At 33.3% G+C, this 22,958-nt stretch overlaps 4 protein-coding genes across 4 annotated transcripts; 2 read left to right on the forward strand and 2 right to left on the reverse strand.

Annotated features, from left to right (window-relative positions):
* Positions 1-1,114: 1,114 nt before the first annotated feature.
* On the reverse strand, positions 1,115-2,774 carry LOC18053788 (acidic mammalian chitinase). Its single transcript, XM_024178392.1, has 2 exons — positions 1,340-2,774; positions 1,115-1,157 (listed from the first exon to the last, which is right to left on the reverse strand). Exons 1-2 carry the CDS (start codon positions 2,772-2,774, stop codon positions 1,138-1,140), a joined length of 1,455 nt encoding a protein of 484 aa, XP_024034160.1. The 3' UTR covers positions 1,115-1,137.
* Positions 2,775-9,097: 6,323 nt separating this feature from the next.
* Positions 9,098-9,910, forward strand: LOC18053789 (zinc finger protein 3). The gene has a single exon (XM_006450250.1). It carries the CDS (start codon positions 9,098-9,100, stop codon positions 9,908-9,910), a length of 813 nt encoding a protein of 270 aa, XP_006450313.1.
* A 4,470-nt stretch (positions 9,911-14,380) lies between these two features.
* LOC18053790 (uncharacterized protein At2g39795, mitochondrial) lies at positions 14,381-15,491 on the reverse strand. The gene is made up of 3 exons (XM_006450251.2): positions 15,183-15,491; positions 14,734-15,062; positions 14,381-14,642 (listed from the first exon to the last, which is right to left on the reverse strand). The coding sequence occupies exons 1-3, from the start codon at positions 15,417-15,419 to the stop codon at positions 14,483-14,485; spliced, it is 726 nt and encodes a 241-aa protein (XP_006450314.1). The 5' UTR covers positions 15,420-15,491; the 3' UTR covers positions 14,381-14,482.
* A 4,768-nt stretch (positions 15,492-20,259) lies between these two features.
* On the forward strand, positions 20,260-22,338 carry LOC18053791 (deSI-like protein At4g17486). Its single transcript, XM_006450252.2, has 3 exons — positions 20,260-20,667; positions 20,765-21,052; positions 21,835-22,338. The coding sequence occupies exons 1-3, from the start codon at positions 20,529-20,531 to the stop codon at positions 22,107-22,109; spliced, it is 702 nt and encodes a 233-aa protein (XP_006450315.1). The 5' UTR covers positions 20,260-20,528; the 3' UTR covers positions 22,110-22,338.
* The last annotated feature ends 620 nt before the right edge of the window (positions 22,339-22,958 follow it).

Consider the following 22,958-nt stretch of genomic DNA (forward strand, 5'->3'; position numbering starts at 1 on the left):
CCCTGTCGCACCAGAGCTTGTGCGACGGGCGCGCGCCTGTCGCACCCGAGCTTGTGCGACGGGCGCGCGCCTGTCGCACCCGAGCTTGTGCGACGGGCGCGCGCCTGTCGCACCCGAGCTTGTGCGACAGCGCCTGCTGTCGCACCAAATCTGGTGCGACAGCGTGCCGCGCGCTGCTGCCCAGCGATGGGCGCGCGCGCGCCCTGCTCCCCTCCCTCCCCACCCGCAAAATTAAGCACAATCACTCCAAAATCGAAAACAATACTCCCAAACACCACCAACCACCACAAACATCATCACCACCACTATTAATCTCAAGCTATAACTATTATTATTCTAAAATCTCATTTTAAATTAATGAAAATAAGAAAAATGACTAACCTAGATTTTGTTGAAGGTTGTAGATCGTAGATCGGATGCCGGTGAGAGATGGAGCCGCCGCCGACGAGGGTTGATGTCGCCGCCGATGATGGGAGTTGGATCGGTTTGGGAGAGATGAGTGAAATGGAGTGTTGGGGGAGAGATGAGGGAGGGGTATTTTGGTCTCAAATGTTGTTTAATGGCTAATGTTGATAGAAATATTTTTTGGGGGTTAAAATGAAAAAAAGGGAATTTTTTTTGGTTATTACTATAAATTTCCCAAGCTTCTTAGTTATGTTTCTAAAATTAAAAAATAAAGCAAGAATTGTATGGTATCAAAGCCCAAAAAGGAAAAGGCAAAGAAAATATTCTATTTCCAGTTTCTTTCCAATGATTTACTAACTAAAATGATTTACATAAATTTCATGCAAAATTAAACTTTGACATTCTCTATTTAAAAACAAAACGGAGGTTGTTAATGGTTGAATAAGCACCCGTCACCCATATATGATATATCACGTGCAGTCATATATAATTAAGATTATAAATTACATGGCACTACATTACATTACAATTCTATTGATATACAATCAGAAGTCTATTTTAACCTACTTGAATATAGTTCATTTGAAGTTTAGTTAAAAATCTACTTTATCACCACATAATACACATAAAAAGACTTGAACCTTCAATCAAAACGAGGAGAATGATACAGTAAATGAAATAAAATTTTGATTTAACCCGTTGAAATCCAGGAGCTTCCAAACGGTATCATCGTCATCGCCATGCTATTGAAGCTGCAGAGCCAACCATAATACAAAGTATAAGATAGATTAATTACTCAAAAAGTAACTCACATTTCATTTATAAATGGATAATGACTGTGTTAAAGTTGATCTAAAATGGAATATTATTTCGTAACTATACAATTAAAATGATAAATAGTAAGTAGTATAAGTAGAAATTGATATTAAACTACCTTGTTTTGAGAGAGTCCAATCCTTGTCTTGGCCAATAGCCCAAAAGAAATACCCACCTAAGCCCTTTGATTTGGCAAACTGAACCTTGAGTTTAATGGACAGCACATCATCATACCCAATCCAAGAGTCCCCAGCAAAAGAATGATAAGCCACAGGCGTTGCATCGAACACAACAGCTGCGGTACCCTCCATGTTAAATTTAACAATTTGATTGTAAGTCAAGACTCCATCACCGGGTCCAACTCCCAAAGCCGGAGCGCCGATTCCGTTGACATCCGGATCCTTAAGCTTCCATGTTCGCCCATATAATGGTAGCCCCATCACCAGCTTCTGGGCCGGTACCCCGGCTTGAATCCATGACCCGATTCCATAGCTTGTACTAATGTTACTTCTAGGATCATTTAGTGCGGCATGTAACCCGGTGAAATTTTCCCATGACCCATGATAATCAAAGCACATTGGACTAACCCAATTCATGTATTTGTTAATTGCCTCAATTGGATAACCTCTAGGTCCACCATATATTGTAAATCTTGAAGCAAAATATACCGCTGCAGTTAATAAAAGAGGTGAAGTATTAGTGATCCTGGCTTCTTGATTTATAGATGTTCGCCATTGTTTAAATAACAATGCAAGATTTGACATATCTTGATCATTAGCTGGAAATTCCCAATCCAAATCAACACCATCAAAACCATACTTTCTTGCAATTTCAATTGTTGAATTTATGAATATTGCACGAGTTTCTTTAGTGCTAGCCATTTTGGAGAACACATTTGGGTCGCTACCTCCTCCTCCTATTGATAAAAGAATTTTGATATGTGAGTTTTGGACACGAAGGGTGCCTACTAGCTCAAGTAATTTTGCGTGGTCTAATAAAGTGACATTAAGTTTGAAAGTGTTCGGCTCAGGCAAGAGGAATGCGTAGTAAATATGAGTGAAATAAGACGTGTCGATTGAAGAAGCTGGAAAGTCATTAAACGATGGCCAATATGCTGCTTTGATTCCTCTGAAACGACGTGGAACCGGGGGGGATGGATATGGTTCCGGTGATGTGGGCCCAGGCTCGGATACGGGTGGAGAGAAATTCGGAGCTGGAAACTCAGGAATCGTAGGTACCGCGAGGTAAGATTCCGGGGCGGGCACCACTGGAGATGTGGGTACTGCCGTGTGAGGATCCGAGGCTGGAACCACAGGATATGGGGTTACCTCCGTGTAAGGATCCATACCCGGACCAGCGATGTAAGAAGGTGAAGGGGGTACTGGGGCTGGCCAAGGATGATCTGGAGGCATTGCTGTAGAGATTGAGTGACAGTCTTTGACAAAAGTGAAAACGATGAGCACTGGAATTATAGGTGACATGAATTTGTATTTGGCCATGGTTGATATTTTCTTTGAGCTAATTGACAAAGAGCATAGTGAGAGGCTAAACATTTATAGGGGACATAAAGCTATGGTAAAATCGACATTCAATATTGCTTTGCTGTTTGGTTTGGATTCTATTGGCCGTTCGTTTTATTGGGACACGAGTAATTTGAACTTAATTATGGGGTCATCCTGGAGAAGTTAGGAAATCAAACAAAAGCAGGCCAATTTACAACAAAGGGAAGCCTACAAAAGGAAGCTGGACGTGATTTAGATAAAAAGACCCTAGAACAGAACTTTCAAATATTACGGCTATTTTTATAAATTTCCCCAATTTTAGGCCGATACGCATGTACCCTTCGAGTGGTCCAAGAACAGATACGGAGTCTTACTTTCATTAGATATTTTTAAGCAATCAAAATATAAAATGTTATTGGGGGACATTGAACATGCCATCCAATTCCACTTTTAAAGACATACAAAATAGTATATCGATTTCAAGAAAACAACAAATCGAAAAAGGGACTCGCCTGTCAATTTCTAAAATATCTAGGATTTTTATCTTTACATCAAGACACTTTAGGAGTTAGGGTGTCATTTTCCCGAGAATGAATATTGGTCCTTAAGAGGGTCTGCGAAAGCAACTTTATTGAAGTTGTAAGGCACAAGTGCCATATTATAAGAAAATTAGGTTGCTTTCTTTGATCATGTAAGACTTACATGCAAGAGTACAAAGGAATTAAGTCAGTTATAAGCGCAACTAGCAACTCTGCTTGTTGAATCAACCTCAAAGATTGTTGTCAACTTGGTAAAAGGTTTAAAAAGAAATATGAAGGAAATATCATGATTAATTGTCTAGATTTAAAATTGTATAGTTGTGAAAGATCGCTTCAAAATCATTCATGTGTTGAGGAATACCAACCAGACCGTTCATAAATTAGCTAAATATCTTATTAGTAATATGGGGTGTGTAACTTGATTGGAAGAAATTCCAGCTCATGCAACTATGCTTGTCTTTTCCCTCAAGTGCTTAATCAAAGTTCTCCATTTCAAAAAAAAAAAACTCGGCTGGTTGTGAATTACATTATGGACTAGTAATTTGGTCCATATCCGTTTTGTTGCAACCTCGGTCTTTTATAATTTTACTAGATTACTTGATTACATTATTCTGATCCTAATTTTGGCTCCAATCTTAAGTTTTGATGCCCACTTTGTATCTGAATTCCCCCCTGTTCACATGTGATGAAAAATATAAACCAAATTACTTTCACATTAAGTGACTATTATTAATAGGGGTGGCAATTTGAGTCAGGATTCGTTTATTCGATACGATTTTTTTCAAATTAAACAAGTTTATGTTTGAAAAAAATCGATTCGTTTAACAAATGGATGAATTCGATTTGATTCGTTAAGTAAACGAATCGGATTCGAGTTTGAAATCATTGGTATGTTTATTGGTTTAAAATTTGTTTGTATTTTATGGGATGTTAATTTTGTGGTTTTCTATTTTATTTTTGCTTATTAATTATTATTTTTGTAAATGAATTATAAACTAATCCAAATTTGATTCAATTAATTAATTTTGTATAGCAAACAAAGCAAATATTCATCTAATAAATGAATCAAATATGAATCCTAAAGTTACCATTCGTTTAATAGTGATTTGAATTTGAATCCCTCAAATTTTGACGCAATTCATTTATGATCTGGTTCATTTATTTGTTTTGGCACACCTAAGTACTAGCACAAGCTTTCTTTGATTGTTTCTTTCTTCTAAAAAAAAAAATTAAGATTTGGTATGAGTCTAAATAGAAAGTCAAACTATTGACCCCCCTCTAAAAGTTTGTAACCCATTTTCCAATTATATTTCGTTTAACACAAAAGATACCCTTTTTTTCAATAAACACTTTTTTCATTTATAAATCTTTTAATTTCTAATAATTTTTTTCACTTTACAGTCTTAATATCTATATTCTTCTCTTCAAACTTTTTTATTATTTAATTTCTAAAAAAATTAAAAGAAAAATCTTAGAAAATAATGAATATTTTATGGGTATAGTACAATTTTTATTTCACCTTTAAACTTATTTACAACAATTAGTGTGAGAATCCTTAAGAAATTGTTTATAGTGGGGTAAAATATCTATATAATTTGTTTGATAAGTTGTATCCTAATTTGGTTGCTATGTTTATCATAAGAATTTTGTTTTGGGTTAGAAACTTACATCTTAAATTCAGATTGTTTTAATGATAATAAAAATAATAATAATACCATGCAAATAAAATAAATTGAATCGAGAGAAAAATATAAGTGGGATTAATTACTTAATTATCTTTGTATTTATTCTTATTTGTAATTGTAATATAATAGGAGTATTATAAGAGTAATAGAAGAGTGCTGGTAGGCGAGCTCTAATATAAATGAAAGGAAAAAAATATGTGAAGTGTATTGCGTCTTATTACATGCCCTTATTTATAGTACATTCAAGGCAATCAAAGTTTGTCAATTGTCCACAAGTCATGATTTTCTCTTGATTTGATCATGTTTTGAGCAAATAATTTAGGTGCTGATTGATAGTTAATAAATAAAAGAAATAAAAAAGTTAAATCTTACCTATACACTACCACAAAAAAACACATAATAAAGTATCTTTAAAAGTTTAATAGAACTCAAATCAAAAGATGATCCTATTCTATTGTCCACACAAATGATGTGCACAAATTAAATGGATTGCTTTGCTTTCCTTATTTCAATTTCTCTAATGTGTGAAAACTCATTTTTATTTTGGGTGGTGCATTTTTTTCACTCTCATCAACTTTGCCTATGTGGTGGGATCCAAAATTCCCCAACGAAAAGATGTAAATAGAGTGGAGCTTTTCACACTTTTCTAAAATCTTTATAACATCCATTTTGAATTTATTTTCTAAAATACCTTCAATCTAATTAATAAAGTACAAATTCATAAACTAAAATTAACTATCTTTTCATAAAATTTTATCAATCTTTTTTAAATGGCATACAAATCATAAAATATTAAATTTATCTTAAAAATTTTATTATATTATTTCTGTCTTGATAACTCTAAAATCTTATAATTTCTCAAGAAAAATCAACTAAAATTTAAAATATAAATATAAATTATGAAATTGGTGGGTGTAAAAAATTATTAAAAGAATAATTTATCTAAGTATTTAATTAACTTTCCATTCAAACAATAAATGAATTAATGTGCGTTAGGTTATTTAAGTAATTTCAATTGAAAAAGAGTTTTAAGATGAATTTTTACGAGCGTCAAAAGGCCTATTCAAATATATAACATTTTAATAGTTTTAAAAAGAGTAGGCATTTTGACATCCCTCTTTAATTAAAATTAGCCACATACCAAAAATAAATTAGTTCCTTTTTTGTTTTGAATGAAAATGTGATTAAATAATTAAATAAATTATTCTCTAACAATATTTTCACACCCACCCCATTTCAAATATTTATATTTATATTTTAAATTTTAATTGAAAATATTTTTTTAGAATTTAGAATAATGAAAATAAAGATTATGTAGCAAGAAGAAAGAAAATAATTTAAGTTTTTAGGATTTGCATGTGGTTTATAAAAAAAATAAAAGAAATATTCTTTTTAGGGTGAAATTTAATGACAAGATTATTAATTTAAATTTATGGGTTAGTAAATTAAAATAGAAATTTTAGGGAAATAAAAAGGGGTGTTATACGGATATTTTAGGGGTGTTAAAAGCTCAACTCTTCAAGAATTGTAAGCCGAACTGAATGTAGGCTTTACAGTCTCTTGGCCTCGTCATGCTCATCAAAGATTTTAACATGTTGGGCTGACGAAGCCGAAGCAGTGCCTGAAGCTCCGTTAAAATCGTACATTTTTTTAATGAATATTAGCAATTGGTTAAAATTTTAAACTTAAATCTGTTGTATTATTATCATCCTAAACATTCTAATAATTGAACCAACTAACACTAAAAAAAAAAAAAAAACTGTCTTTTGATTATCACAAGCTGTTACTTTGACGTATATTTGTATTTAGCTAAAATTTAATTAGACAACTCTTAATAGAAAGAACGAGTGAAAGCTAAGAAAATCACTTTAACACTTATGATATAGCTCAAGTTGGTGGTCGTGTTCACAAAATAATTTTTATTTTTTTTTGGGGAACAGAAATTTTTTTTTTCTCCCTTTTTCTAGACCCAATTGAGTTGAACTTTGACACAAAGGCATGTTTTGACATAAAGTTACATGTTTTCTTAGGTTTAAACAAACAGTTTCTCTAAGGCATGACCATGCACATAACTTTCTGGAAATGGGAAAATTCATGTCGACAAATGATCTCTCCATAACTATTTTAGCTTCATGTTAATTTACCTAACTTAATGGTACTTTTACATATTGTATTAAATGTACCAGCAAAGAATTTAGTGGATACAAAAGAGAATAATCGCCACCCACCGAAAATGAGAAAGCAACTGGGTTTTTTTTAAGAAAAGAAGTGAGCATAAACGACTTTCGTTTGGTAATTAAACACACAAGACAGAGCCACTTGGCCATGCAAGTTTCTCAAAGGCTAATGGGTACGGTTGAGGGGAAAGTAAGGGAAACGATATAACACTTTCATGGGTTTCTTTTTTGGAAGGGTTTCAATTTCATTTGCATGTATGGATTTGTTTATTAAGACTAGACAAGAGATCTCAAAAAGAGATTTGGTTCAATCTGATTAGACAACTTAATTGTCTAAAGAATCATATGGGGTGTTTTGTATTCCATAAACAAATTAAAACACCCAATACAAATAAAATGCCAAAGTCCACTGTATTCGCACATTTCTTCTTTCTTTTCGGAACTTTTTTGATGTGGGGGTTTTAATTGGATGAAAAGATATCAGTTGGCTATAATAAAGTATTTAGTTGAAAAAAAGCTAATTAAAGCTAAGGTAGTGCTTATCTCCAGGGGTTTAATTATGGGGATTTGTTCATGTTTAAACTAATAATTAAAATATCCAACAAACTTATGCTTAAACATGACCCAGCACTACGAAAGGAGAGGGACTCCACATAGGCCTTTAGCCCTTTACCATTTCTTTGTCGGCCATTCCTCTTGGCCCCCACCTTTCACGGCACATACGACAAACCTAATTTGATCATGACATCTAATGTGGTGTTTTACCTTATTGCCCCCCTTCTAACTTATTATTCATCTAATCCACCCATGAAGAAAAGAAGAAGGCCATTTCCATGTATGGCTACAGATTAATTAATTTCTAAGATATTTTTTGGTTTATTATTGCTTTTCTATGCTCTAACATCTAATTCAAATAAGGTCTTGGGAGACTTAAATATGTCTCTTAAATTTTTGCTTTATGAGAATTTGTTTGACATAGTTATGTTGTTATTGTAGAATAAAAACTTTCTATCATTATGAATATTTTTTCGGTGCATTAAATCATCTAGTATCCGAGATCACATTGGATCCGATTAATTCACATGTGAGCTGGGTAAAACCACTAGGGCGGTAAAAATTTTTCCAACAAGTATTTAACGCAGCTGAATTCACAAGTTTCGAATCGAATTTGATAATACTACTAATTGTTTGGTTGGTTTAAATAACATAACACAACTGTCAAAAAGTTAAAATAAACGAATCCTAAAAATATAAAAAATATATTAAAAAAAAAATCCTACGAATTTTTGTTGTGACATTCGTGGAACTCATAAATGGGTTAATTGAATTGACAAGCATGGAGGAATCTTCATAAAAAAGAAGAAGATAAAGAAAGAAAGAACGGAAAAAAAGAAAAGAAAAGAAAATATTTTAAAAAATGAGAAGCTAAAAACACCCATCTGAGGAAGTAGAAAGAGCCCCACAAAAGGAGAAGAAGAACAAGCAGCTCAAAGCATATAATAACAAGAGACATAGTGACCCTTCGAAGTACATAGGAGAGTTGTGTGGTCTACTTTTGTCCCCCATGATATTTTTTGAGAGCTTGCACATGGCCATAACAACCTAACACCAGCAGCATGCAAGAATAAAGAGGACACTATGATATGAGCATTTCAGTATCTGAAAATTGTCTAGTGAAATCACTGGCCTTGATGAGCATACATGCAGTCCAATGACAAGCACTCAAGAAACGATCTATCAAGAAATGTCAGCTCTATGATGGATAGATGTTGCTACCTGTTTGTATGTGTGTGTAACCCACCGGTACCTATGATTTTTTAGAAAAAAGTTGGGAATAGTGAATCCTTGCCATATATAGTAGAACAAAAAACATTTATACTAAATAATTCCCATCAAAAGACTGTATTATCCCCTTTTTCATTTTTCCTAACCAACCAATAAAGAGAGCATAGGCTCAACAAGTTTTCTCTCTTATGGAATCACTTAGTAAAGATCCAAGCCCTTCAGAGGCATCGAGCATCATCTCAACTCCGGAGGAAAACAAAGTAGGGGATCATGAAGAAGAAGCAAAAGCTACTCTTTCGTTTGATCTAAACCTTGATAGAAGTGATTCTGATGATCAAGGTTTCAATCAAGAGCTCAATCTCATTGACAGCCTAAACAACACGGGCTCATCATCTCAAATTTCTTCAGAAACTCCTCACGCAACTAATGATCACCCCTCTGAGCAAAGAGTGTTCTCATGCAACTACTGCCAAAGAAAATTCTACAGCTCACAAGCTCTTGGTGGGCACCAAAATGCTCATAAAAGAGAGAGAACTTTAGCAAAAAGAGGTCAAAGAATAGGCACATACACAGCAGCCTCACCTTTCGCTTTTGGGCAGCCATACTTGCACCAAAATCACTACTCTAGCATCTCTTCACTTCCTCTCCACGGTGCTGCTTATAATAGGTCTCTTGGAATTCAAGTTCACTCAATGATTCACAAGCCTAGTCATACATCTACTTCTCATGGGAATGGAAATATTTATGGACATAACAATTGGTCTAGGCCTCCTATTGAGCAGCAACCAGCAATTGGAAGGTTATCTTCAATGGAGAATTATTATTCAACAGCGGCTGCAGCAACATCATCCCGTAGATTCAGCTTAGTTAGAAATATGATGGGCTCTTCTTCTCAGGTAGATCATGGGGCAACAAGGAATTATTGGTGGGAAAATGGTGGCGGTGGTTTGAAAAATAATCAAGAGGAAATGAAGAAGCTTGATTTGTCACTCAAGCTCTGATCAAGTTTCTTCTAGATATTTTTTTTATCTTTATTTTTAACTTAATTTTCATAGCATCCTAATTGAGATTTTGTTAATTATCATGTATATTATTCACAAAGAAGTTTTGAGAGTTTTTCATTTTTCATTTGTCCTTACATGTTCTAACTTTAATTTTATTCAAACCTAGACGCTTGCATTGGTTTGTGAATAATCAGTGTGTATAGTATCCTAAGCATGGCACAAACATTAAGAATAATCTGAAACACACAAGGGTTATTTTCCAAAAATTTTGAACCAACATGCAGAAAAACTAAACTTCAAAATCAAACTTGCATAGACAGTTAAAAGTAAAATCTTTGCAATAATGACATTTAGCAGTTAAAACTTAAAAAGATCTCACATTCTTCACAACTTTCCCCTTATACATCTAATTCGATACATAGTTACATAGTACTGCTTATTCAAATTTTATATAAAACTAAAATGACCCTAAAATCAGACCAAAGAGGTAACGTGTGAATTTGTCAACACTACAAGGAGAAACCCAAATGGGGGAATTCGATGAATTTAGATTAAGACGTGTTCTATTTACTTCAATTAAATGCAAGTATTTTTGTCCTCTATTGAGAAGCATGTCCTGTGTCGTTTTCAACAACTGATCTCAAAATCTAGAAAAGATTTTATTTTGTATTAAAATATTGGTGATAGTCAGCCTAGATTGCATCACATCTATCATAATTCCTTATTAATTTCTTCATATGGTTGGTAAAGTTAAGTTGTATGCTAACCTGGCTGGACCCAACAAATGGGCACTTCCCATTTGCTCCAAATTCAACTTCTCCATCGTCAGCCTCATTATACTTGTCCCCTCAACGCAAAAAGTTTTTATGAAGTGCCATGAGTTAGGCCTTGGATGAATGGATGTTGCTTTTAAGCACTCAAACAAACAGATTTCTGGCGAATTGGAACCAAGCAGAATGGATAAGAATACAAGACACAGTAAGTCGATAATTAGGAATCTGGGAAAATAAAAATGGGACATGCCAAATAATGGAGATCATAATATGCAATGGGCAATTCATTTGCCTTCACTGTTGGATCAGGATTGGATTTTACTATTCTTGTATAGGGTCAAGATAATAGCATTTCATACACTTCCGGAGCCTGCACCTGATGAATTTCGGTGTGTCAATAACTAAAAGGACAGAGGTCATTACATCCACCACGGATGGAACAAACCAACAAGTTTGGAGATTAGTTGGCATAGGACTGTTATAGGTTTATCAAGATACTCGGTTCGAGACTTAAAAATATAATTACGTTAAATATTTGTTAGAACAATTTTACCGTCTTAATGATCCTACCTGACTCGAATATAGATTAATCGGAACCTAATATAGTCTTCAGATACGATATAGTTTAATATACTGAGAAAAAAAAACATGAAACAATACCTTTTAAATCTCCTTTATCGGCGTGTTCACGTTTAAAAACAAACAAGCAAGTAGAACTGGGAAAAGCTTCGGCTCATTTACTAAATAGATGCCTGCGGCAGTTTATGTTACTATGACTTTCGATGAATTTACATCAAACACCATAATCCAAGATTGTGTAAAAGACAAGCAACCTCAGGACTGTAGATTTGACTTGGCTAATCTTGGAAGACAAATTAGGTGGCTGCAATAATTAATCAGCCTTTATGGTTTTTGACAAAAAATAATAAAAAATCAATGTAATGTGACCATAATGAATAATTATGAAGCTATACCCACATCTAACAATATTTAAACGGGGGTCCTGCCGACATAATCCACTGCCTTTCTCCAAAATAAAAAGTGAAAATCAATCTCTGGATTCTTGCATGGGTGAATCCACAACTTAGCCTAAGCGTCTCCTTCAACTGCATACAAAACAATAATTGGCCCCGATTCACCTTCAATTCAAACTAAGCCAGTGTAAAAATGCACAAGTTTAACTAAGGAAAGCTTGAATGATCTTAAAAGTATATACTATTGCAGATTATTTTTTCACGGACACTAGCTGAATGCAACCTTCTTACTGTTTACAAAAACCTTGAATATGAGAGAGAGCTCACAACAATATATGTTAAAGAAATCCAAAAACACAGCGGCGCATGAGATGGATAAACATGATGATTAGGAGTAGTCTAGTAAACTTTCTCTTATCTAATCAGTCCTGCAAACACAATGCCATAAAATACATACATAATAAATCTGATCTAAAAAAAATGTCAATATAACAATGGAAAATGAATGAAGTTATAGGAAAAAGATTTAAGTCATGGAAAAATAACACTGTAAAGCAGATGGCTTGAGGAATCAGTCTCATTAATTCACTGGAAAATTTTATATCCAGTTTGAGTTGATTTGGAAACTTATGCTAACCATTTAAACATTATAACACCCACCACCCTTGATACATCACCTAAAATGTTTTTAAGATCAGGACTGCACAAACAGTGCATAACATATGTAGTCCATCTCACCACCATCACTATATATATTAGTATCTCAGTCAAATTAGTGAAAGCAATTTAAATCTCTCACAAGATGATAACAAGGACCTACTATGGTTTTGTGGTTCAATAAGGGTAATTTTTAAAAACCTCCCCTGAGGTTTGGACTTGTTGCAAGTAGATGGCGAGAATCCGTTTATTTGTAAAAAACCCCCTACCGTCAGTTAATTTTAACATTGACCGTTAGTTGACTGTGCAAAGACAATATTGCCCTTAACAATAGTTTGTAGATTGACATAACTAAAAAAAAAACTAAAATTGTTGGCGCGAAAAGCACAAACCCTATTTTTTGACAATGTTATCCCTGTCAATTCCAAAGATTTACAATATCATAGGTAAAAATTATAACTATTTCATTTTCAAGTTTTTAATTTTATCTTTCTTATAGGAACTTTAAGGAAATATCAATAATTTAAAGAGGATTTTTCAAGTTTTTAATTTTATCTTTTTTGTAGGAACTTTAAGAAAATATCAATAATTTAAAGAGAGTAAAATAACCAACAATTTTATTTTATTTTTTAGTTATTTCCGTCTACAAACTATTGTTAAGGGTAATATTGTCTTTGCACAGTCAACTAACGGTCAATGTTAAAATTAACTGACGGTGGGGGGTTTTTTTACAAATAAACCAATTCTCGCCATCTACTTACAACAAGCTCAAACCTCAGGGGAGGTTTTTAAAAATTACCCGGTTCAATAACACTCATCTTTGCCCATTACCACGCGTACACATATAGCAGCATCAGCCTTGTCTAAATTTTATCACAGAAAGAGTATCCTGATCATGATGCTGTAGGAGTTTACCCCCACACATAATGTCTTGAGCAATCTGCCACATGGTTCCTGGCCCTAGTGCAACCAACAGATGGCCTGCGCAGTTGGTGTCTTTTCGTTCAATTTGTGAATTCAATAATGATAGAATCAGATTGGGAATATCTTGATCCAATGAAAGTAAATTTACATGTGTATGATTTCTTTTTTTTTTTCAATTTTTTCAATCTGATGGTGTCTCATTTGGAAACTTTTATATCTATCACTCCAGTCCTACAAGCACATAGACATAAACTTCAGACCAAATATGTAGAGAGACTATTGATGCCTAAGCAGCAATCATATTCTACTTTCTCTCAACCAAAAGACAGTATGCGCTAACTACATACCAGCAGACTTGAAGATTGGTTAACAAAGAAAGTACATTTGCACAGCTGGTATAATAGAAAATGAGCAGGTAAGAAAGTAAAGACCTTTGATCATACCACGTTGTTTATTGAGATGTTGTCGTGGTCAGATTAATTGAAGGTTCACTAACAAACAACTGATACAATGTGTTCAACTATTAACAATTCCGATACAACCATCCATTTGATTATTTCACCTCTATTTCCATAAGATTCGAGAGGAATAAAATGGTTATCGTTTTAGCCCATGCGCAAGAGAGAAAAATAAGATTCGAAAGTAATATTTTATCAAACTAGCAGAAAAGTCATGGAGATAATATCCTGTAATATTGTGCATCTCCAGAGAATCAGAAGTACCAAGAAGAAGAATCATGACTATCCATAAGGCCCAATATTAGGCATTCTTAACACACCAACAGTGATTGAATCTTTAATCTTTTGGAGGCAAATATTGGAGAAATTTAGACCCAAAAACAAATCTTTCTTCTAGTTTCCCTTTTATAAAATCAAAATATTTAAGAAACAATCTGTTGAGCAATCATTATGGATATTATCAAATTATAGCATGAAAAATAAATCTCATCATCTACACAACTAAACAAACTTATACACATAAAACAGTTGCCAGTGCCAGCATAATTCGTCAATCTCTGCTGGGAATCTCAAAATAGGACTAGAAAATAAAAGCAGAAGAAGTCCATAACACATTGAGATATCAATTACTTTGAATTGTATTTCATATTTGAGTAGCTACATTCTATAAGTAGTCAAAACCTCTAACAACAAAGCATGATAACAGCCAACTGGTCACGCTAATCAATGCAAAATTACGAATTTAACAAGCAGCCTTATAAAGGCACCGTGAACAAAGTTCATTTATTTTTCAACCAAAGACTTAATCTTTCCCAACCATGTAATAAGTTCAATTCTATCCTTATTTATCATATACTCGTGCAAGAAAGCACAGAGTTCATCATTTACCCCTCTTGCCTCCAAGTACCGCCGAAACACCTTCTGAAGCTTTTCACACACAGACCTGAGAAACAGTAATCACATATCAAAACTAAGATACCAAACCAAAGACCTCAAAAGCAGCTTTTAGGGTAGTATTGAAAATATAATCATACCCAAAATGAGGTCCCTTGTAAAGACTAGGGCGCTTGTTATCATTGGTACGCACATAAAGTTTATGAATTACTAAAGAATCTGGCCATGCAGAGCACCAGCACTCAATGGCATCAGAATAATTTTCCTTGGATATGCAAACTAACAAGCTAATATGAAGACGCACGTTTTCACCGGTGCTGTCGTCTCCAGGTTTAGGAACTACTTCGACAGCATCAACCATTGAGACTTTGATTTCGATATCTTCAATCTCTCCATATTTCGCCTTCATTATCATTAATTGCTTTCCTGGTTGATCTTCAACTGTATACGAATTGAATTTCGTAGCAGGCTATGTGAATGTGATCGCCGGAATTTTTTTAAAAAAGAAAAAAAAATCATTTTGTTTCCCGGGAAACAAATAGAAAGCAAATGAAAATATTTATAACAATGTGCAAGTTGTTGTAGTTACCTGTTGAGGAGGGGCGTACTCGATCTGGTACTCGATTTCATTGCGGAGGATTCTGAGAATGTTAGCTTCGAAGGGCGATTTGGTAATTGTATCAGTGGAGTAGGGACTCGATTGGAACGGAAATGTTGAGATGGCATTTCGTGATTGGCAATGGAGTCCGTTAATTAGGGCTTTCGAGGTAGCGGAATAAGAAGAGAAAAGTGTTCGTTGTGCTGCAGAGCGGATTAGGCCAGCCATGAGACTCCGAATTTTGATTTGCTATGTATTTATTTGAGGGTTTTGAGTTTGGGAATTGAGAGGGAGGAGGAGGCTTTGTTGCCTTTGAATACAAACCGACGTGTCGTACGTATTTTTAAACGAATCGTCGTTCGGCCTTCACACAAACAATTGAGATCAAGCCCATATTTCCTATCTGGGCCGTATTATCGCAGCCGTTATTTTTGTGGAGGTGGGGGCTTTTCGGAATTAACTGGGGGATTATCAGCATTACGTTGGTCGGTCTATTTGTCCCAAAAATAAGAAACGCTTCCGATTGTTTCAGAAATAAGCTTACTCTCGCGGTTTCGTGAGAGTATTAACACAGCACATGAATTTTGGTGGCTATGTTATTTAAGAAGTTTTAATGGACATTACAATATCATAATATATTAATGTCCCTGTCTTTATTTTAAATGAAAAATAAATTTTTTAAACAATTATTACTAATATTTACACTTAGACAACTATTAAGATTATTTTATAACAAATCTATAAAGTGCATCTCAATTTTCTATACTCACTAGTGTTACAAAAATATCCAATCCACCCGATAGGAAAGGGCTATGGGTCCATTTGTAATTACATTGAAAGGCTCAAAAATAATTTTCAGAGATTAAAAGTTAATTTTAGTGATTGTTAAATTTTTTTTAAAAAAATATTTTTGGAAAAATCATCTCGTCTTACAAAGAACTTTGAAAAGTAGGGAAGTTGTGGTTTTTTTAAATTTTGATTTTGATAATCGATTTTATATTTAATACAATCTCATATATATTATAAAAATACAAAATTATCCTTATTAATTAAAGAATAAAATCATTAACTTTAAAGAGATTATTTTTATTACTAATTATGTTGATATAACAAAATAAAAGATAAAATTACTAATATAAAATATTTATTTTAGGTATCAATTATTATATATACACAATAAATAATATCATACATATATATATATATATATATATGTTGATAAATGTATAAATAAATTTTATTTAATACTATGTCAAATCCAATAATTTACAACAGTTTAATAATAAGATTTATACGATTGTTTTTAAAACTCATAATATTTTTAAAAATAAATTTTATCATATAGTTAATTTATTTTTTTAGCAAATGATCATTTTCACATAATATTAATTATTTTAAAGATTACAATATTATTAAATTGACCCTATCTTTACTCAGTTATTTAATTGAGGGCTTCTTTTGTCTATTTCTAAAAAGTAAATAAGTGTTTATTGAGAAACTTCGGATTATGGTGTCTTTCCTTATCTTTGCCCATTTCGTGTAGGTTATATTGATATGATTAATTGTTATCGGATCTGTTGCGTGGACCATACAGCACCCGACATCCACTGGCAACAATAATTTCACGTTGCCTAGCTACTTGAATCTGACACATTATAATTATCACAAGGCCCCCCCATTTTGATGGCACCAGCTTTCCCTTTCGACAAAATAGAGAATAGGGGTGGATTTTTTTTCAAAGTTTGTTAGATAGATTTTTGAATTATTCTTTGATAAATTTTAAATTGGAGTGTATATATATATATATATATATATATATAAATTATCAATATATGAAAGTTATAAAAAAGAAACCAAATTTTGTGCGTGACAAAATCAATTTCGTACGGGGATCAAGGACTAGACTGCAATTGGTTCCACCATCTATTACCTTACTTTATCCATTTATGTATTTTGAATATTTCAAATTAACCCAGCGAAATTCCAGTATCTTTGACTATGAATCTTCGAGACTTCGACTTTAGGGCTAATGTAGATATCAGAATTTCACCCGTATTGAATTCTGGGATCATGGAGTTATTTCTACAAATTGATTATAAATTTACTTTCGGAATCGTTTAGACCATGCAGGAATAATAAATTTACAAAATGGATAATAAAATATTATACAGTCATTCACACTTTTGTATTGAATTATACATATACACGATAATGATATACTTGCTACAATTAAAATATTTCACTACAGTCCAATAAGTGCATAAATCAATTAGTAAAAGATTGTTTTAACTTAAGTAAGGTCTTCGATTCGAGAATTAGAAAGACAATTACGTTAAATACATGTTAGAAAAATTTTACTGTCCTAATAATCTTATCCGACTTAAATCTAAATTAATCGATACTTAATGTAATTTTTAAATACTAAATAATTTAATATATATATTAAAAAAATTCAATGTAGGATAAAAAAACTCCACTACCAAAAAAAACAAAAGAATCACTATAAGACAAACTTTGGGGGGGGGGGGGGGGTGGGGATATCTCGCATAAATTGATTGCACAGTCTCATCTGTCGTTATATAATTGATTAAATAAAAGCATAACGCACACAATATATTTTATTATTTAATTTTCAATCAATCAATCAATCATATTATGGCACATAATTGATAAAAAATTATGTTGAGATTAGTTTAGAAATTTACTCATAATAACAACGTCTAAAAAGAAATGTATTCATATTTTATATTTTTATGAAAAGAAAAATTACCTATCAATGCCGTTAGACAATAAGCCCCATTCGGGCGTTCACCAATGGCAATTGTCAAACAAATTAAATTAATATAAGCAACGAGATCATCAGCGCCAAAATTTTGATGCATTTGGAACTTCATGCCCAGTTAATTAATCCCAAAAAAATAAAAAAAAATTATGAAGCAAACGCCCGTGCCTTTAATGCATAAGCACGGGGCGATAGTTCGTGCCGAAGCCGACGGTACGGCGCATGTTATGATTGCCCGTGGATCCAAAGTTCATCTATTCTTCCACTTCACATCTCTACGAGGCGCACAACTCAATTTAATATTCGTCAAAATTACTAAATTAATCGAAAGAGAAGCATTTTTCAAGCTACTGATAGTTATAACATGATTCTCGTCAGTTTAAATTTATATAATATAACGTAATTTGAAAATCAATAATACTCAACTTACTTAATTGGAATACTTAGTTTGTATTTCAATTAATGTGGTAAATAATGCGTTTGATATATTATTAGTTGAAGTGATAGATTATTTTTTATGCGTAATTATTTTTAATTCAAATATGCAGTAAATTTATATTCTGACACATTAATTAAGATACAAATTAAATATCTAAACTAAGTAAGCATAGCTTCACTCTTTGAAAACATATATCGAATCAAAATTAGATTTTTTTTTCTTTCATATAAGCTTGTATATTTATGATTGATACAATTAAATTTTACTCTACACTTGCAAATAAATATAATACATTTGGTTAAAATCCTTGATTGGACTGATCGACATCTTATTTCTTTTATAGTGTGTTTACTTGAGGTTTTAGGCGATGAGAATGAAGGAATTGGAATGAAACTTATGTTTACTTGACAAAATATAATTTAAAAATGTGAATAAAATATGTGGATCCCACATAATTTGAGAATAAGATATGAGAATCTCATTCTCATGGGGGTTGGGAATGAGAATGAAACTCTTGTTTACTTTTGTATCCTTCTAATTTTTTTATATTTCCCGAATTATTCTCGTTCAAATCACAATTAATTTTATTATTTTAAATGTCATATTATTATTAATAAATTTTATTAAATTTATTATTTTAGTTATTATTAATTATTGTTAATAATTTATTAATTTTTATTAATTATTTTTATTAATATTATCATTATTAACATAATTTTTTATTAATTTTATTTTTTAATTAATATCATTTTTATAATAATATTTATATATGTAACTAGTTAATGAAAATTATATTATTTAATATTATGGGTATTTTGGTAAATTGATTCTTATTCCCATTCCTCATTCCCATTTATGTTGTCAAGTAAACACATTAATAACATTGCAATACACTCTCATTTTCATTTATTTTTGTCAAATAAATATTAGAATCTCATTCTTATTCCAACACATTCACATTCTCAACCCATTTTCATTTTATGAAGTAAACGTACCATTAACTCAAAGACGAAGGAATATAATGTTAAAAAAATATATATATAATTGAAACTTACATAAGTATTTAATATAATCAGATTTTACCCCATATTTTTTTAGACTTACTTCGAACTTTTTTTTTTGAATATTGATTAATCATCATATTACTGCATTACACAGATAGTTACAACTGCTATTATAGCAGATATATTACACTGATATTTACAATCAGAAATACATGATTGAGACTTATATTATTACATTGAATTCTGTGAAGTACATGCCCAGACAAATAATCCCTTACAGAAGAGGGATGTCCATACTCCACTCGTATTACACGAGGGAGAGAAAATTTTTGAAATATTAAACAAATAAGCACGTTAGCCCCCACAAATGCTTTTGTGGGGGCTTGAACCGCTGCCCTCACAAGCATTGTGAGGGCAGCAGTCCACCACTCCGACCAAGGCCGAAGTGGCGACTTACTTCGAACTTAACCGTGAACATCTGCGCCTAAATTAATCTATCTAAATGTCCCCTAAATTCCGTAACCGTAAAAAATTAATTATCATTAAAATCCGTGACATACTCAAGCCCAACGCATTTTCTTTTTAAATATATACTTTACAGTGCTTCCATATAAATAATGATTTCAAAAAAAATACAAAAACAAAAATCCAGTGCGTATTCTGCAAAATCCTGACTAATCGGGCCACGAAGCACACTCCACATAGTACACTTTGCTCCTCTGGCTCTGCTGTAGCCGCTAAGTTTTCAATAATTAAGATAAATTAATTAATAAGTTAATCGAAAATTAATTAAAAAATAGTATAAAGAAACGGGAACACGAGGATGAGTGACGGTGCATTCGCTTTCGGCTTTCGGCACCCTGCCGGTAGAACCAAAGTAGAAGATTCTTATCAAATAAAATAAATCCACGAAACAATTCCTACTGTGAGCCTTGATTTCCCAATTTACCCCCAGAAGTTTCCGTTAATTGCAGGAAGCTCCCCGCAGTACCCCTCCTACTCGCCCACTGCCTGTCACACTCCATCTCCTCCTCCTCTGTTATCTCTTCTCTTTCTTTTCACCAAAGCGGAGCTAAACAAAAGCAAAAGCAAAAGCAAAAGCAAAGCACAAAATGCTTTGCCGAATGGTTACGGTTCCGCGGAAGAAAAAAACCGGTTCGGTTCCGGTTTATTTGAACGTCTACGATTTAACTCCGATGAATGGCTACGCTTATTGGCTCGGCCTCGGGATCTACCATTCTGGCGTCCAAGGTATTAATTCTATGATCCGTTTGGCAAATTTGTCATTTCTATGGTGATTTTTTTTTTTAAAAAATGTTTTTTATTTTTATTTTTTTTCTTTTTTCAGTTCATGGCGTTGAGTACGGATTCGGAGCGCACGATCATTCGACGACGGGGATATTTGAAGTGGAGCCGAAGCAGTGTCCGGGATTCACGTTTAGGAAGTCGATATTGATCGGGAGAACGGATCTCGGGCCGAGGGAAGTGCGCGCGTTTATGGAAAAACTCGCCGAGGAGTATTCTGGCAATACGTATCATCTAATCACCAAGAACTGTAATCATTTCTGCAATGATGTGTGTCTTAAGCTCACTAGGAAACCAATTCCTCGATGGGTTAATCGTCTCGCTCGCTTGGGTAAGAATTATTTTCATTTGTTATGTACGTATATGTATCCAAATATTATGTTATAAGTTTTTGTTTTTTGGTCAAATTTTGCAACTATGTCTGTATTTTTATTATAAATTTTATTTTAACGCCGGTGTGAGCGGGATTTGAATTTTAGACCACTTACAGGATTTACCAATCAAAGTAACCAGCGTGTAGGTTGACATTCGTTTTACTTATACTTTAGATGGGTGAATGTGTAAACTAGGAAGCATAAGGTAGCAAAGGCGAGCCTGGGAGGTTTTTATACTCTATGGGTTCTTATTCTCCTAAATAGGTAGATACATTTTGAGCGAAGGATGAAGTCCAAAAGCAATCTATGGCAGTGAAGGGTATGTGAAACTCGATGCGGACAATATCTAATTGGTTGCTATGCCTAGTTATTAAATGGATTGTTTTACTGATGAGCTAAACTTCAATAGTGCCTAATATATATATGTCAGGCACTAATCAATCAGAAGTTTCTAAGTTTATCTGATGTTAGTTTCATTGGTGAAGTTTTTAATACAGCTGTCTAAATATAGAAATGATTGAAGGTGTAGTTGATTTCATAGAAATGGGTTTTAGTTGTTAAAATGTTGTTGCATTGTTGCGATTCTATTGTTAGTCAACTTTATTTATTTGTTTATTGTATTTCTGATTTTTTCCATAACAAGAGAGGAGTATAGCTGGTCTTCCCAGCTTGCATCTTTGGAATGTTTGTCTCTGTGCAATGTGCCACTTATACAATATTCTTCTTTCATAATCTGTAGGTTTTCTCTGCAACTGTGTTCTTCCAGCGGGTTTGAACGAAACAAAGGTTCGGCAAGTTAGATCAGACGATAGAGTTACAGAGGGGGAAAAGAAGAAATTGAGAAGCCATTCGAGTAGGTATTCGTCGTCATCCGATTCTGTACCTCGTCCACAATTATCCTCTTGTCCAACTGCTTCTGCAATGAGAAGTAGTAGTAGACAAAGACGTTGTATTCCGACATCTTCGACTTTGGTGCATAGTTCATCCACTTCAAGCTTGAGCTTGAAGCTTTAATTGCTTTTTGGGTTGCCACAGTTCTTAGAAATTTAGAATTTTTCACATATCAAACATAAGATGGGAAAAAAAAAAATATGGGAGTTTTTGTTTCAGCCCCATCTCGTGATCCTGCCTTGCTAAATTTCTTTGATGAATGTAGAAACAGCTGCTTGGAAAAATGTTGCAGCGTTTCTGTTTTCCTGTAAAAAGAATGCTCTATTTCCACTTAAATGGCATAATTATGTCTTTTTTTTTTTTTAAATCTTCTTCTTTTGCTTCACAAGAGACGTCTTAGAAATACAAATTCTGCTATGCTTAATTAGAAATATCAGTTTGATGGTCATACAGTGTGAGGTCATTATTAAAGTAATGAAAAGTATACCCAGGAGAAATGTAATGTTTAGCTCATGTTCGATGTTGATGATTGCAGTGGTGGGCATGCCTCGTGGCAGTCAGTATCATAGGGTCCCTGAATTGGACAAGATATGTTTTATCTCATTACTGACACCATGTTCTGTCTGGGAACTATCCTTGTGCTATGATTCAGAAAAGTGTAGCACAATTCATGCGTGTCTGATTGTTGAGAGATAGAAACAAAGCACAATCAATGATGCTTCAGTTGAGTTTTTCCATCTTTTTGGTGATTTTGATCGAACAGAAGGATGTAACTGTTGCAGAAAGGCTTGGCTGGAGCAATTTGATTCACTGGGGCAGCTGGATGCGTGAAAACAGTTATTTTGGGCCCATTTGAGTGTTTGATGTAACACCACCTGTGCTTAATACAGAATTGGACCTTTTGCACCCTGCTCATTTAAAAAAACACCCTCATTTTTGTATTAAAATTGATATCATCCACGAGGTTAGGTG

This window comes from Citrus clementina, unplaced genomic scaffold (genome assembly GCF_000493195.1).
Source record: "Citrus clementina cultivar Clemenules unplaced genomic scaffold, Citrus_clementina_v1.0 scaffold_1, whole genome shotgun sequence".
Lineage (NCBI taxonomy): Eukaryota > Viridiplantae > Streptophyta > Magnoliopsida > Sapindales > Rutaceae > Citrus > Citrus x clementina.